This window comes from Arachis stenosperma, chromosome 5, assembly GCF_014773155.1.
Source record: "Arachis stenosperma cultivar V10309 chromosome 5, arast.V10309.gnm1.PFL2, whole genome shotgun sequence".
NCBI lineage: Eukaryota > Viridiplantae > Streptophyta > Magnoliopsida > Fabales > Fabaceae > Arachis > Arachis stenosperma.
The window spans coordinates 133,690,790-133,704,850 of record NC_080381.1 but is presented as its reverse complement, the minus strand read 5'-3'; the positions used below and the strand labels follow the sequence as shown (position 1 = coordinate 133,704,850).

General features: G+C 37.2%; 1 protein-coding gene across 2 annotated transcripts; it reads right to left on the bottom strand.

Annotated features, from left to right (window-relative positions):
- Positions 1-10,649: 10,649 nt before the first annotated feature.
- On the bottom strand, positions 10,650-13,861 carry LOC130982726 (probable folate-biopterin transporter 9, chloroplastic). Of its 2 annotated transcripts, XM_057906799.1 has the most exons (3): positions 13,638-13,861; positions 13,014-13,455; positions 10,650-12,012 (listed from the first exon to the last, which is right to left on the bottom strand). In XM_057906799.1, exons 2-3 carry the CDS (start codon positions 13,345-13,347, stop codon positions 10,865-10,867), a joined length of 1,482 nt encoding a protein of 493 aa, XP_057762782.1. In that variant the 5' UTR covers positions 13,348-13,455; positions 13,638-13,861; the 3' UTR covers positions 10,650-10,864. The 2 variants fall into 2 exon arrangements, with proteins under 2 accessions (XP_057762782.1, XP_057762781.1); XM_057906798.1 differs by having other exon boundaries at positions 13,014-13,846.
- Between the last annotated feature and the right edge of the window lie 200 nt (positions 13,862-14,061).

The window sequence follows — 14,061 nt, the reverse complement described above, 5'->3', positions numbered from 1 at the left end:
TACAGAGATCCAAACGATGCGGTTCTACTTGCGTTGGAAAGCTAACGTCTGGGGCTTCGATTTGATATATAATTCGCTATAGTGGCCATACAGATAGGTGACGCGAACGCGCGCTCCATGCAGATGCATCGCATCTGCAAATCTCATTCCACGCAAACGAGTGGACGACGCTTCCGCGTCACTTTCCCGCGACCTGTACGTACCAGATTTCAAAATTGGCGATTTTTGGGTTGTTTCTGACCCAGTTTTTGGCCCAGAAAGCATAGATTAGAGGCTATAAAGTGGGGGAATGCATCCATTCAAAATCATTCATTCATAAAGCACTTTTCATAGTTTAGATGTAGTTTTTAGTGAGGGAGGTTCTCTCCTCTCTCTTAGGTATTAGGATTAGGATTTTTAGAAATTAGGAATATTTTCATCTTCTTCAATTACAGGTTCAATGTTCCTTTTATTTGTTTTCTCAATTTAGTTTATGGATTTCTATGTTCAACTCAACTTCTTTATTTGGCTATAACTGCCCATGTTACATTTGATATCTTTATCAATTCATGATTTTTGAGGTATTTCAGTTTATTATTACTCTCTTTTATTTATGTTACTGTTGCTCCCAATCCGAAGACATTTTTATTCCAGTAGATTTACTTTTCTCCTTTTGGTCTTGGTTAAGAAATCAGTAACTCAGGAGTTATTAGACTCAACGTGATCGATAATCGCTATCTTTGCTAATTAGCTTGAAATTCTATAATCCTAATCTTTTTCTAGGAATTAACTAGGATTCGAAGATCAAACTAATTAGTCACTTGACCTTCCTTTGCACTAGCAAAGGTTAACTAAGTAGAATTAAGATCCAATTTTCATCATTATTGATAAGGATAACTAGGATATGACTTCCAATTTCTCATACCTTGCCAAAAGTGTGTCTTATAGTTATTTATTTATTTTACAGGCTCTTACTTATTTTAATAGCAATTTAAATTACTTGTTCCTCATCTTTAAAACCCCAATTTACAAAACTCATAACCAATAATAAGAACATACCTCCTTGCAATTCCTTGAGAAGACGACCCGAGGTTTGAATACTTCGGTTATCAATTTATTTAGGGGTTTGTTACTTGTGACAACCAAAACGTTTGTAAGAAAGGACTTTTGTTGGTTTAGAGGCTATACTTACAACAAAAATTTATTCTGAATTCTAGACCACGCAAAAGTTCTCTCTTCAGCGGTCAGCGTGGAGCCTACAACAAAGTGTGAATCTTTCACCAAATATGAGAACTTATAGTGAGAATAGCTCGTGAAAGGTAGATCTGTCCGATTTATTCATCAATGGCAATGAATGAGGCAGAGGTGATGAATGAGACAGAGGTGATGTATCCAGATACACAAAGTTTCACTACAGTAGATTTTCAGAACTTTACAAAGATGATAACTCATTTACAAGCTTTCCAAGCCACTTCTAGATCTAACACCAACCTGATTCAGGATCCTTTAAGTTGTTACAACCTTCACCCAAATGAGACACCTGGAATCGCTCTCACAACCACTCCATTAACCACATTGAACTACCAGACCTGGGCCAGATCTGTATGTGGATCTATATAAAACCGAAGAATAAAATTAGATTCATTGATGGCACGTTACTCAAACTAACTCCAACAAATGATTCGTATGATGCTTGGGACTGTTGCAACACGTTTGTGCTATCATGGCTACTTGGATCGTTGAGTCCAGAAATTTTGCAGAGTGTACTGTGGTGCGACAATGCACACGAGCTGTGAAAGGACCTCAAACATCGATTTTATGAGGATGATCTATTTCGAATTGCTGAGCTTGAGGAAGATCTATTTAGTACAAAGCAAGGTGAGTTATCCATCACCTCTTACTATACAAAACTAAAAGGATTTGGGAGGAAATAGACGAATTCAGACCCATACCAACTTGTACTTGCTTGAGTAATTATAGCTGTGGATTAGACATAATGAGGCAATATAGGTTGCAGTATTATATGATTCATTTTCTCAGAAGTTTAAATGACCAATATGCAAGTGTGCACTCCCACATTATTTTGCTTGAGTCCCTTCCATATGTGAATACTATTTTTTCTCTATTTCTTCAACAAGAGAGACAAATGATGCATCTCATTGAACCAAATTCTAGAATGTTAGTGAATGCTATTCACACTAAATCTATAGGTGAAAGAGAGCCATACCAGATTAGCCAAGGCAATGCCAAATTTGTTAATACTGGAGGTGAAAAAGGCAAATTTGGAGCCAACAATGTCAGAGGAAGAGGAAGAAGGCGTGGTAAAGGTGGCAAAGATACTACTAGAGGAGCTCCCAAACTTTGGTCTTATTGTGGAAAATAAGGTCATTTAGTGGATACATGTTACCAGAAGCATGACTTTCTACCACATCTGCAACCAAATCACTCTGATGGAGTACCTCTTTCAGCTAATTCAGTGAATTCAGTAGTAATTGTGAGTAATGCAGAATGCAACCCCACAGTTATCAAAAATGAAGGCAAGATTAGTTTGGATGGAAGATTCTCGGATAGACAGAAAGATGCAGTTATTGTACTATTATGTAAAACCCGGTTAATTAATGGCTAATGAACCCATAAATGAGAATTTATTCTAGAAAGCCTAAAATGTGATTTTTATGGCTAAATGTGATAGAGGAGATTGAGACGAGAATTTTGGTACCAATTTTATAGAATTCGGACCAAGATTGGACCGAACGGGCCAAACCGGGCCAACCGGACCCAAAGTGGGGCCTTGGCCCAACATAACTAAACCAAAACCCTAGTTTTCAGCACTCTCTCTCCTCACAACACTCAAAAAACACGCTGAAATTGAAGAGAGGGGAGGAAGAACACTCTCTCAAGTTCTTTCTCTCACTTGATCTTCAAACCACCATAACTTTTGATCTAGAGCTCCGATCGCCGCTCCGTTTGCGGCCACGCGTTCACCGTGGAGAGCTCTACAAAACCCATACAATTAATCTTGAGGTAAGCCACGTTTTGCTCTTCGAAATTCTAGCCTTGTTTTCGAGTTTTATGAGCAAAAATGTTGAGATTTTGGGCTCTTTGATGTTATAGGACCCAACTCTCTTGAAGGAGAAGGTTAATCTTGTCCCCTTGGACCTTGGGTGTGGTAAGATTCTCAATCCTAGTGTAAATTGTGGTTTTATGATGTTTGGGTTTTGAGATATTATGTATGGGTGTGATGATTGTGGCTTAGGTTGTGTTTATGTGAATATTAGAGCTTGATTGGTGATTTTGAAAAGCTTGGAAAGGGTTTGGTGGTGAAAAATCTGTTCTTGGAGGTTTTGAGGCCTTGAGAGCTTGTGGATAAGTGGTTTGGAAGTGCTCCGGTTGAGCTTGGGAAATCGGCTAAGGTATGGTTTCGATTTCCCGTATCTAATATGTAATGTGGTAGGAAATACTTAGGCTAGAGGCCCTAAGATAGGCATTGAATTGTTGATGTTGTTGAATGGTTGATATATATGATGTGGTCATATATGTGATGATGATTAATGATGCCTTGATGGTATGATGTATGAGAAATATGCATGTTGTAATATATGCTTGTTGATTGGTTATGGTTGAATTGTGGGTTGAACCATGTTGATGGTGAGTACGATATTAATTGTGTACAATGATGATTTATTGGAATTGGTGTTGTTGAGAATTGGCATGAGAAAGAGTATATGATATGTCAATGTGTTTGGGTTTGAGCCACTTGGGTGAAGTGGGTTAAAATGATGAGATAGTGATTTTAGTAATTTGTGGTAAAGTGTCAATGTGTGAGTTGAGGAGGCTTGATGTTGAATTTGATATATTTTGATTGATTTCAAAGAAAAGGGATGAAATTGGCATGTTTTGATTGATTTTGAAATGAGTTGGAAATTGCTTGTTTTGAAAATGGCACTTTGTGGTTTTGTATGAAAAATATGATTTTTTGGGCATACTTTGACGGGACATAACTTGGACTACGGATCTATGTTTTGTGCCAAATTTATTTAGAAATGAAATTGGATCCGGGATGTCCATGCCGTTCGAAGAACGGGTGAAAAACGATTTAAAATGAGGAAGTTATGTCCGTTGGAAGATTGGGGCTTAAATCTGTGAATTGTACAGCTTTTAACTTAGAAAATTTTTAGCAGAATGACCCCTTGCGCGTGGGCGCACTTGGCGCGTACGCGCCGTTCTTCCGAAAAGTGCCATCCACGCGTGCGCGTGATGTGCGCGGGCGCGCCGATTGTGCTGCACCCAATGCCCAGCCATTTTCCAGAGTGTTATGCCAGAACTGTGCCAGTGTTGTGCCTGGGGCACGAGAACACCCACGCGTACGCGTGGTTGACGCGTGCGCGTCGATTGGCAAATTGTGAATCCACGCGTTAGCGTGCATGACGCTTGCACGTCGATGAGTTTTTGAGGCCATCCACGCGTGCGCGTGGAGTGCGCGTACGCGTGGCCCTGTTTTCATTCCAAAGTTGATTTTTGAGTTTTAAAAGTCAAATCTCATACTTCTAAGCCTCCGATCTCACCATTTATGTCCTAAATCATCATTATATGCCTAGCTATTGAAAAAGGGCTGGTGAATGAGGTAACTTGCGGGTGAAGCAAAGAAAATATGAATGATCAATGAGGATCAAAGATGATTATGTGAGATGCGGAGGATGGTGGTGGAAGTGCTTGTTATGCCATGGGCCGAAAGGCTGTAATTGTTAATGAAACGGCTGGTTATGGATTTAACCGTGAGCCGGGTGGCTGGTTATGGATTTAACCGTGAGCCGGAATGGCCGTGTATGATATGAATATTGGCTGGTTCTGGACTGAACCGTGAGCCGGATGGCTGATATGGATGTTGATCCATGGATGAGAATTCATGCATGTATATGCTGAATTATTGATAATTGAGATTTGCACTTCCACTATCTGAGATACGAGTTTCCCTGGGTAGTAGCAGTGGCTAGCCACCACGTGCTCCAGGTTGAGACTTGATACTCTGTTGACCCTATGTCGTAAGTGTGGCCGGGCACTGTGAAAGACCCGGATGAGCTCGCCCCCGTAAATATTCACCAGTGAAGGTGATGGATATAGATCATGATTATGATCAAGTTATGATGAGTATAACTCGAGTTGGGGATGCGTGACAGAGGGACAGTCCAAGGGTTAGCTACCAGGACTTGTCGGGTTGGCTCTATAACCAACAGGTGATATCATCAGCCACTAGGGACAGGCATTCATCATATGCATACTATATGAATTGTTTGAGATTGCCTATTTGACTGCATATTACTTGCTAATTGTTTAAATGCCTTAATTGTTCCTATTTGTATACTTCTTGTTTGATATAACTGTGTTTGCTACATTATACTCCTGTTGGTGGTTGGGAGGTGTGAAGGATTTGGAAAGGGAAGTATTAGTTAGACTGAAGAATCTTTAGTCAGATGCCCTTATATGGTTTAACTTGTTTATAAGCTTTGATATTATCTGGAGAAAGTTCTAGGATTGCCTTTGGCTTTCCTCTATTATTATGTATTATATATGTGGAAGCTGTTACCATGCTGGGGACCTCTGGTTCTCACCCATGCGGATTTTGTGGTTTTCAGATGCAGGACGTGTGGTTTCCCGCTGAGGCATGCTGGAGACTTCTAGATTTGCGAAGATCTTTTGTTCTCGGGGCTATGTTTTGGTTTATATGTTTTGCTTAGATACTTTTATCTCCATTAAGTAATATAAACTATGATGACTCCTCTTATGGGAGATTTTGGAGAATAGGTTTTCTATTTTTGTGTCCCTTGGGGTTTCCTTTGGGGTTTTCCTTATTTTATCATATGTATATATTGCTGTGCTCGGACCGGTTTTCTTCGCAGCCGGATTTTGAGTCTTGATATTCCTGTTTTTGACACTCCTTTGTATATATATAATCTCGCATTGGTTTATCTTTGTTCGTTACGTTATCGATCGGAGTGTTGCGCTTTTGAGCTGCGATTTTTGTTTAACCCTTTTTCTACAAAGGCTCCTAGTTATAATCAATCGTTCATACTACTACACGTACTAAATTTTTATTTTAGAGGTCGTAATACCTTGCCATCTCTGAATTATGACTTAAGCATAAGACTCTATATGGTAGGGTGTTACATATTACAACAACATAAAGAACCTCTTCATGATGAAAATTTGGCAACCATTCATGCTCTTTCAGCCGATATATTTCATTTCATTTCTCTTTCCAATTTTGAATTGAATTTTTAAGGTTGGATTTTAGATACTGGAGCAACTGCTCACATTTGTTTTAGTCTTAAACATTTTCATTCTATTAAACATATTAATCCAGTTAAAATTATCATGTGGAACAATTTTCTTTTCAGCTGATTTTTATTTGACTGAGGTTCTATATGTACGAAGTTTTAAATGTAATCTCATTTCTATTTCAAAAGTTACTAATGCCTTATCTTATTGTTTTATGTTCAATGCTTATAATTGTGAGATTCAAGAGCGGCCTACCTTGAAGATGATTGGAATTGCTGATCAAAAGCGAGGGCTATATACAATGAATACTTAAGCAAAGATGGTTGTTAACATTAACAAATTAGAAGAAAAGATTTTGAATATTATGACAAAAGAACAGGACATACACACTTCACACACTTCACATAGTATTCTTTGGCATTATAGGTTAGGCCATATTTCTTTTAGTAGATTACAACAATTAGGAAAAATGCATCCATTCATCTCATGTCCAAACAATGATGTACCATGTGATCCATGTCATTTTGCAAAACAAAAGAGGTTACCTTTCTCTAATAGTCTGAGTAAATTTGAATTTCCTTTTGATTTGATTCATGCTCACATTTGGGGGCTATTGCCACACCATCTATTTTTGGCCATAGATATTTTTTAACCATTGTTGAGGATAGTAGTAGGTTTACTTGGATTTTCTTTATCAAAAATAAATCTGAAAATCACTCTCTTTTAGAGAATTTTGTTGAAATAATTTATACACAAAAAGGAATCATGGTAAAAGCCATTAGAACTGATAATGGCCAGGAATTTTTTATGACTTCTTTCTATCAAAAGAAAGGAATTTTACATCAAAGAATTGTGTGGAACCACCACAGCAAAATGAAATTGTTGAAAGAAAGCATCAAGATATTCTAAATGTAGCTAGGGCTCTCATATTTGCTTCTAATCTTCCAAATTATTTTTGGCATTATGCAGCGACTCATGCTATTTACATAATTAATAGAGTACCCCAAGTTACATTTAAACATAGCCCATATCAGATTCTTAATGGCAACATTCTAGAATTAACATTTTTAAAGGTTTTTGGTTGTTTAGCCTTTGCTTCTACTTTATATGCTCATCGAAAGAAATTAGATCATAGAGCACGAAAGTATGTCTTTCTTGGATATAAATTAGGGACACAAGACTATATTTTACTTGATATTAAAACCAAAGAAGTTGTTATTTCTCGAAATGTTGTTTTCTATGAATCCTATTTTTCTTTTAAAGAGATTTTGTCTTCAAATGATCAATCTTTAGGCATTAAAAATTCATACTCTCAAAATATGTACTCTCAAAATTCTAATGCTTCTCATCTTGAAATGAATTTTCATTAAGATCCCTCTTGCAGTAGTGAAACATCAAATAAATTGCTTAATTTTGACACTCTTTCTAATTTAAAAAATAATTCATCAAGAGACTTGCATTCTAATAAAAAAAATTCTCGTTTCTGAACCTCATGTATCTGCATCTAATTCTCATGCATCATCCTCTCCTAATTCTCACTCACTTGAACTTGCATCTCATGATTTTTCTTTTGGCCAGTCTTCTATTTTTGAAGCAAATAATTTGAATCCTGTTGTATCATTAAGTAATCCAAATAGCACATCTGATGCTAATGAACTTAGAAAATCATGCAGGCAAAGAAAATAGCTATCCTATTTGCAAGAGTATCATTGTATGCAAGTCAATGTTTTGGCTCAGCAATCTCCAACTTCCTTTGAAGTGAAGTATCCAATCTCTGACTATGTATCTTACAACACATTGTCAATAATGCATAAAGCTTTTTCAGATGCTATATCCTCCACCACAGAACCAAGAAGTTATGAAGAGGTTCCTTTATGATTCCCGGCGTAAGGCAATAAGTGCTGAATTGAATGCTCTTGAGGAGAATAAAACATGAAAACTGACTTCTATTTCTTTTGGAAAGAAGGCAATCAGTTGCAAATGAATTTTTAAGATCAAGTTCAAACCCAATGGTGAGGTAGAACGCCACAAGACAAGGTTTGTTGCAAGAGGCTTCACTCAAATGGCAGGTTTTGACTATTTTGATACATTTAGTCCAGTAATCAAACTCATTACTTTAAGAATGCTTTTGGCTATTGCTGCTACTAAAAGATGGTATGTCCACCAGTTAGACGTCAATTCTACTTTTCTCCACGGAGATTTACTAGAAGAGGTGTATATGAAACCTAATGGCAGTGCCAGCTGGTTCAGTTTGTAAGTTGGAAAAATTGTTATATGGCTTGAAACAAGCTAGTAGACAGTGGCATCAGAAGTTATGTTGTGTTTATTCGCTAAACTATCTGATTCATGCTTCACATGTATCCTTGTTTATGTAGACGACCTAGTTTTAGCAGGAGATGATTGGAGAGAAATTGCAAGGATTAAACAGCTCTTGGATAACAAATTTAAAATTAAAGATCTTGGCGAATTAAAATTTTTTTTGGTTTGGAAATTGCTAGAAGTCAGCAAGGCATTGTTATATATCAACGCAAATATACACTTGACTTGCTTGATGAGTTTGGGTTAATGAATGCAAATCTAGCCTCCACATCAATAGATTATACAACTCATCTATCTAAATCTTTAAGAATTCTTCTTGATGATGTTGCACCTTATATAGACGGCTAATTGGACGTTTAATTTACCTCACCAATGCATGACCAGATATATGCTTTGCAGTTGGCAAGCTCGGTCTGTTTTTAGATTGTGCCACAACAAAATATTTTCAAGCCGCTTTGCATGTACTTCGATATCTTAAAGGTGCTCCGGCCAAGGGAGTGTTATTTTCCACCTCCAAAAATCTCACACTCATTGCTTTTTCTAACTCAGATTGAGGAGCTTGTCCAAACACTAGATTTTCAATATTTGGATTTTGTTTCTTTCTTGAAAAGTCATTGATTTCTTGGCGAAGTAAGAAGCAACATACTGTAGCTCGCTCCTCGGCTGAAGTGGCTCTTGCCACTTGTGAAGGAGTGTGGCTCTCTTACTTGTTGAAAGACTTTAGAATACCTCTCTCTCGTCCTATTGTTATATACTGTGATAATCAATCCGCTCTCCATATGACTGGGATTAAGCTCATTCTAGTTTCTTCAACAAACCAAGTTACTGAATGGGGATGTAATTAAGGTTATATATTAAATAGTATTTTATGTTGTTAATTAGGTACTCTTTAGGTACTCCTTACCCTATACCAGTTCGGTCCGGCATTTGGACCGTACAAGGAGTTGAACCGGTATGAACCGGTCAAATCCAGAAAGAACCGGTGAAACCGGTCTGACCGAACCGTTTGGGAGTGAAAATTTTTTAAAATGTTTGAGGTGGGGTTCAAACCCCTACCCTCAAGGGAACTAAAAGACTCCACAACCACCAGGCTAGCATGCTTTCCATTAAAATAAATGCAAATTATATTACATATAGATATCTTTTATCAAATAGTTTACTTTTATTTAATTTATTTTAATTTTAATTATAAACTCACTCATTTTTAAATTAATTATATTTTTATTTAACAATAATTATAAACTTATTTATTTTTTTATAACTATATAATATCTATTAATATTATTTTTAATAAATATTTGTAGTATATAATAGTATAATAGATATAAACTAATTAATAAATGATTAAAATTTAAAAATAATAGTTATTTTAATATAAAAACAAAATTAAAAAATATTTGTGATAGAATAAAAATAACAAAATATTTATTATTCATGTTCCATATTGTTTTAAAATAACTTTATATTTTTAAAATGTTAGTAAAAATATGTATTTTAAATTTTAATTTTGAACTTTTGACTATTTTTTATTTTTTATTTACATAGGACCGGGTCAAACGGTTCAACCAGTAACCCACCGGTTGAACCAGTGACCCAGTGACCCAGTGACCTGACCGGTTCGATCACCGGTTCGGTTCTGACAACTATGCTCTTGAGTGATTACGCTTGAGTGATTAAGGCTTAACCATTTAAAAAAACAAATCCAAAAACACCCCGCCATTTTCCCATACCAGTTGTCCAGTTGTATTAGACCGCCATGGGGCTACAGTAATGGCGCAATTGCACCACCATTTGCCCAACACTGTTTCTGCAATGCCACACTTAAAATTGGAGGTTAGCCCAAAAACTGCTATGCCGTAACGCTATGGCACACCATGGTCGCAATTTAGAAAAACACTTGAGACTATCCATTGAGTGTGTGATGAAGTGTTCCCCGACCATCGGAATTCATCAATTCAGCATGAAGCAAAAAGAATTACTTAAGCTACGAGTTATTTTAATGAAATATCAGGTAGTTAAAAGAAGTTAGTTGCATGTACAATGATCGGAGGGGTTAAAAGAAGTTAGTTGCATGTATGTGATTGTGAGGAGTTCGACTTGTATTTTGAACATTCTTGGACAAAATAACACAATGATCGGATTGGGGTTTTCTAGCACTGAGCAAGGGGAGGTTCTAGGTTAATACTACGATAAGAAATCACGAATCATGTTCTGGAGAATGAAAATGGAAACAAATATACCCTCTCATCATTGTATTTATACATTACAAGCTGCAGGTGACTAGCTATGTTTACTTCCATGTCTCTCGTCCTCTTTCCCTCCGGTATGCGTAAATAGAACTGAGAACAACCTTTCCAACTCTTCTGTTTCTCCGAGCTTTTCGGCTCATACCTCTCCTTTGCTTCTTGACAACAGGCTGTGACATCGGTATACAGTGAATCCATCTTAAAGGTACTAAAGCTGCGACAAACTGTAGAAGAATTCCAGTAGTCAAGCCTGAGAAATCACCCGACGTAATGCCAAGGAGAGATGCCAACCCAATACCCAAGAACCCACTAACTATTGATGATAGACACAAAGCTGATGCAAGGAAAGAGGTGAGAGATCCTTCACAACCCTTGGGACATAAAGTTGCAAATAACACTGAAAATGGAAGGAGCTTAAACTGTGCCAAAATTTCGGCCAAACCAGAGAAACAAAAAGTGAACGCCTCATTGGAAATTCCCAATTTTACATTTATCTGCTTCACTAAAATGAGATCAAGAAGTAGGGATGAAGCATATAAAATCTGCACCAAGCCTATCAGTTTTCTCATTGCTACTTTCTTCCATTTACGGTTATAGAGCACAGTAGCTGAAAGAAGCATCATCTGGCCAGTCACTCTTGATAGCCCAATTATCATAGGATCAAGTTTTAAACACTGTGTTTGATAGCAAAAGATAGAGCCTGAAAGCATAGGTACCATGGCAATTGATCCAACAATCCATATAAGTGGATGCAAGATGCTTACGTCACTAATAGCCATGATGAGATCATATGCTTGTTTTCTTATATCCTCTGCAATGCACTTCATAGTAAGATTTCGATCTGAAAGTTCTATGCCTAGAGACTCCTCTCTTGTGGATAAAGAAATTGCTAGTTGTAATGACAATAGAGAAGAAAATATGATGAACATAATTCTGGGAGGCATCTTCTGTAAGAAGAAACCACCAATCAAGTTGCCTACAATTCCACCTCCAGCTAAGGCCATGAATGCATATGACTGTAGGCCGCATATTTTTTGCTTCATTCCGTATTCTGCCACAAGTGCATCCTTTGCTACTTCTGTAATGGATGCACCTAAATTACTGAGAAGCGCGCATGCAATCAAGTTTAGAAGCACTTCCCGTGCTGCAGGGCCTGATGCCAGAAGACCCCAAGAGATGACCTGCAAAAGTACTGTGTACTGAACAAAATAAGTATATTCTAACATTTATTTTATGAATAAGAAACTCATTTAGATAGAAGACAGTTATAAATAATTGGCAGAATATCATTTAGATGGAAGACAGTTATAAATAATTGGCAGAATAAGATATCTTCCTCGACATAAATAATGGTAAACATAGACTCGACAAAGAAAAGTGCCTAGTAGGATACCAGATCAGTTGCTTTTGCCGAAGAAATTCAATAAATGTGAACGGCACTTCAACCATGTTAAATCACTTCAATTGTTAAATACAAGGATAACTTTTCTTCTTTTCCTTTTTAGCATTTCTAGTGCTTTTGACATTTATCATAAACATGATTATTCTAAAACATGAAACAACCTACTACATATACATAAGTATCTCATTAATCTTGGAGATTGCAGTTGTATTGAGTTTACAAACCAAATCTACGGACAAAAAACTGCTATCGCTATTACAAAATTATAGTTTTAATTAAAACCAAAGGCAAGGTAAAAAATTATACCAAACAGAAACACTTACCCTCTGCTTGTTAAATGCAGTGACCTTATCAGTTTGATGCATCAGAGTTTGAAATTCAGGAAAATTTAGTACTCTCATTCGCAATACACAGCTTGCAACACACAGAGGCTAGCTCTTGTTAGATAAGTCATTTCTTGTTTGCTCAATTATAATGTTCACCAAATTAAATACATCAAAAGGGCAGGCCGGCATATAAACATCGAGCATTACACAAGGTTCAGGAAAAGGCTGCAATCAAGGGTTGTAATGTAGGCCGTCTAATCCGATGCAAATACTGGTGGCTGATTCCATGCCTAGCTCGAATGCTAAATAAGTCATTTCTTGTTGAGTCAATTAAAATGGTGCCCAAACTTAACTAAATACAAAAAGAAGGCAGTTCAATGCACATGCACACAAATACATACAAAACAAAGAGAAAAGGGAAAAAAAGGGCAGAAGACATGAATGACATGGTTCATGGTTGTTTACCTCCAAGAGAAACATAGGGAATCCTGTGAGCGCCACCAATGTAGATGGCATCAGAAATGATTCCATAAAGGGGCTTAGCGAGCATTGGGAGATTAGCAGAATACTGCACAAGTTGCAACGTTGAGGGATTCAAGTTGAGGCTGTTAGCCATGTGGAAATTAAGAGCAAGCCATGGAAAGCACCTGAAACCTTGAACCCAATAACCAACACCACACAATAACAACATTCCTCTCCTTCTAACTTCCGAAGAAGGAGCAGAAGGACCACCATTACCATTACCATTTTCTTTCTCATTTTCCACCGTCTTCCGCTTCTTCTTCTTCATCAATAACATAGGTTTATCAATTGCATTGGGGTTTTGGTTTTGGTTTTGGCTTTGGAAGCAAACGATTCGTCTTGAGTATGGCGTCCGTAAAGAAGTTTTTCGCTGCAGTTTATTCAACTTTGGCAAAAACGCCATAAATGGTGGGCTTAGAGAGGAAATTGCAGGGTAAATCATAATTTAGGGATAGCGAAAGGGGAGAAAATAAATGAGAATTGCAAAGTTTTGAATAAAGAACAAAGACAATTACATTTCTATAATATTGGCTTAAGTTTAAGATAGTGAGGAAGAGAAGACAATACTTGCGGTAGCAGTAGCAATAGTCAGAAAGAATATGCACCGGAGAGGATAGAGAGGGGGGGATCAAGCGAGGGATCTTCTAGAAGAGTGTATCGGAGGCCGTTCTAAAATTAAAGAATTAAATAAATAATAAAGATGTGGAGGGTTCCAGGTTCTGGCAGAGGCATTTTTGTCTACCTTCTGGTGGCAACGCGCCAAAACTTAGATGGGATTGGAACGGGTAGGCCTTTGTTCTTGTGAGATTTTGATTGATGGATTAATGGTATTGTTTATGCGACATGAAATGTGATTATGACCTCAACGTTTGAAAGCTGTCTCGGAGATCCCTAGGATTTTGATTTTGGACCGTTGAACCATCAACCATGCGTTTCGAGGGGAATGTTCAAGATTTGGTCCCGGCCTGAAACCAGTTCAGGACATATTTTA

Coding starts and splice junctions, on each gene's coding strand:
- LOC130982726 (XM_057906798.1), bottom strand. CDS start 13,512: ATGATTTACCCTGCAATTTCCTCTCTAAGCCCACCATTTATGGCGTTT. Junction 12,013..13,013: donor TCCCTATGTTTCTCTTGGAG/GTAAACAACCAT, acceptor TTCAGTACACAG/TACTTTTGCAGGTCATCTCT.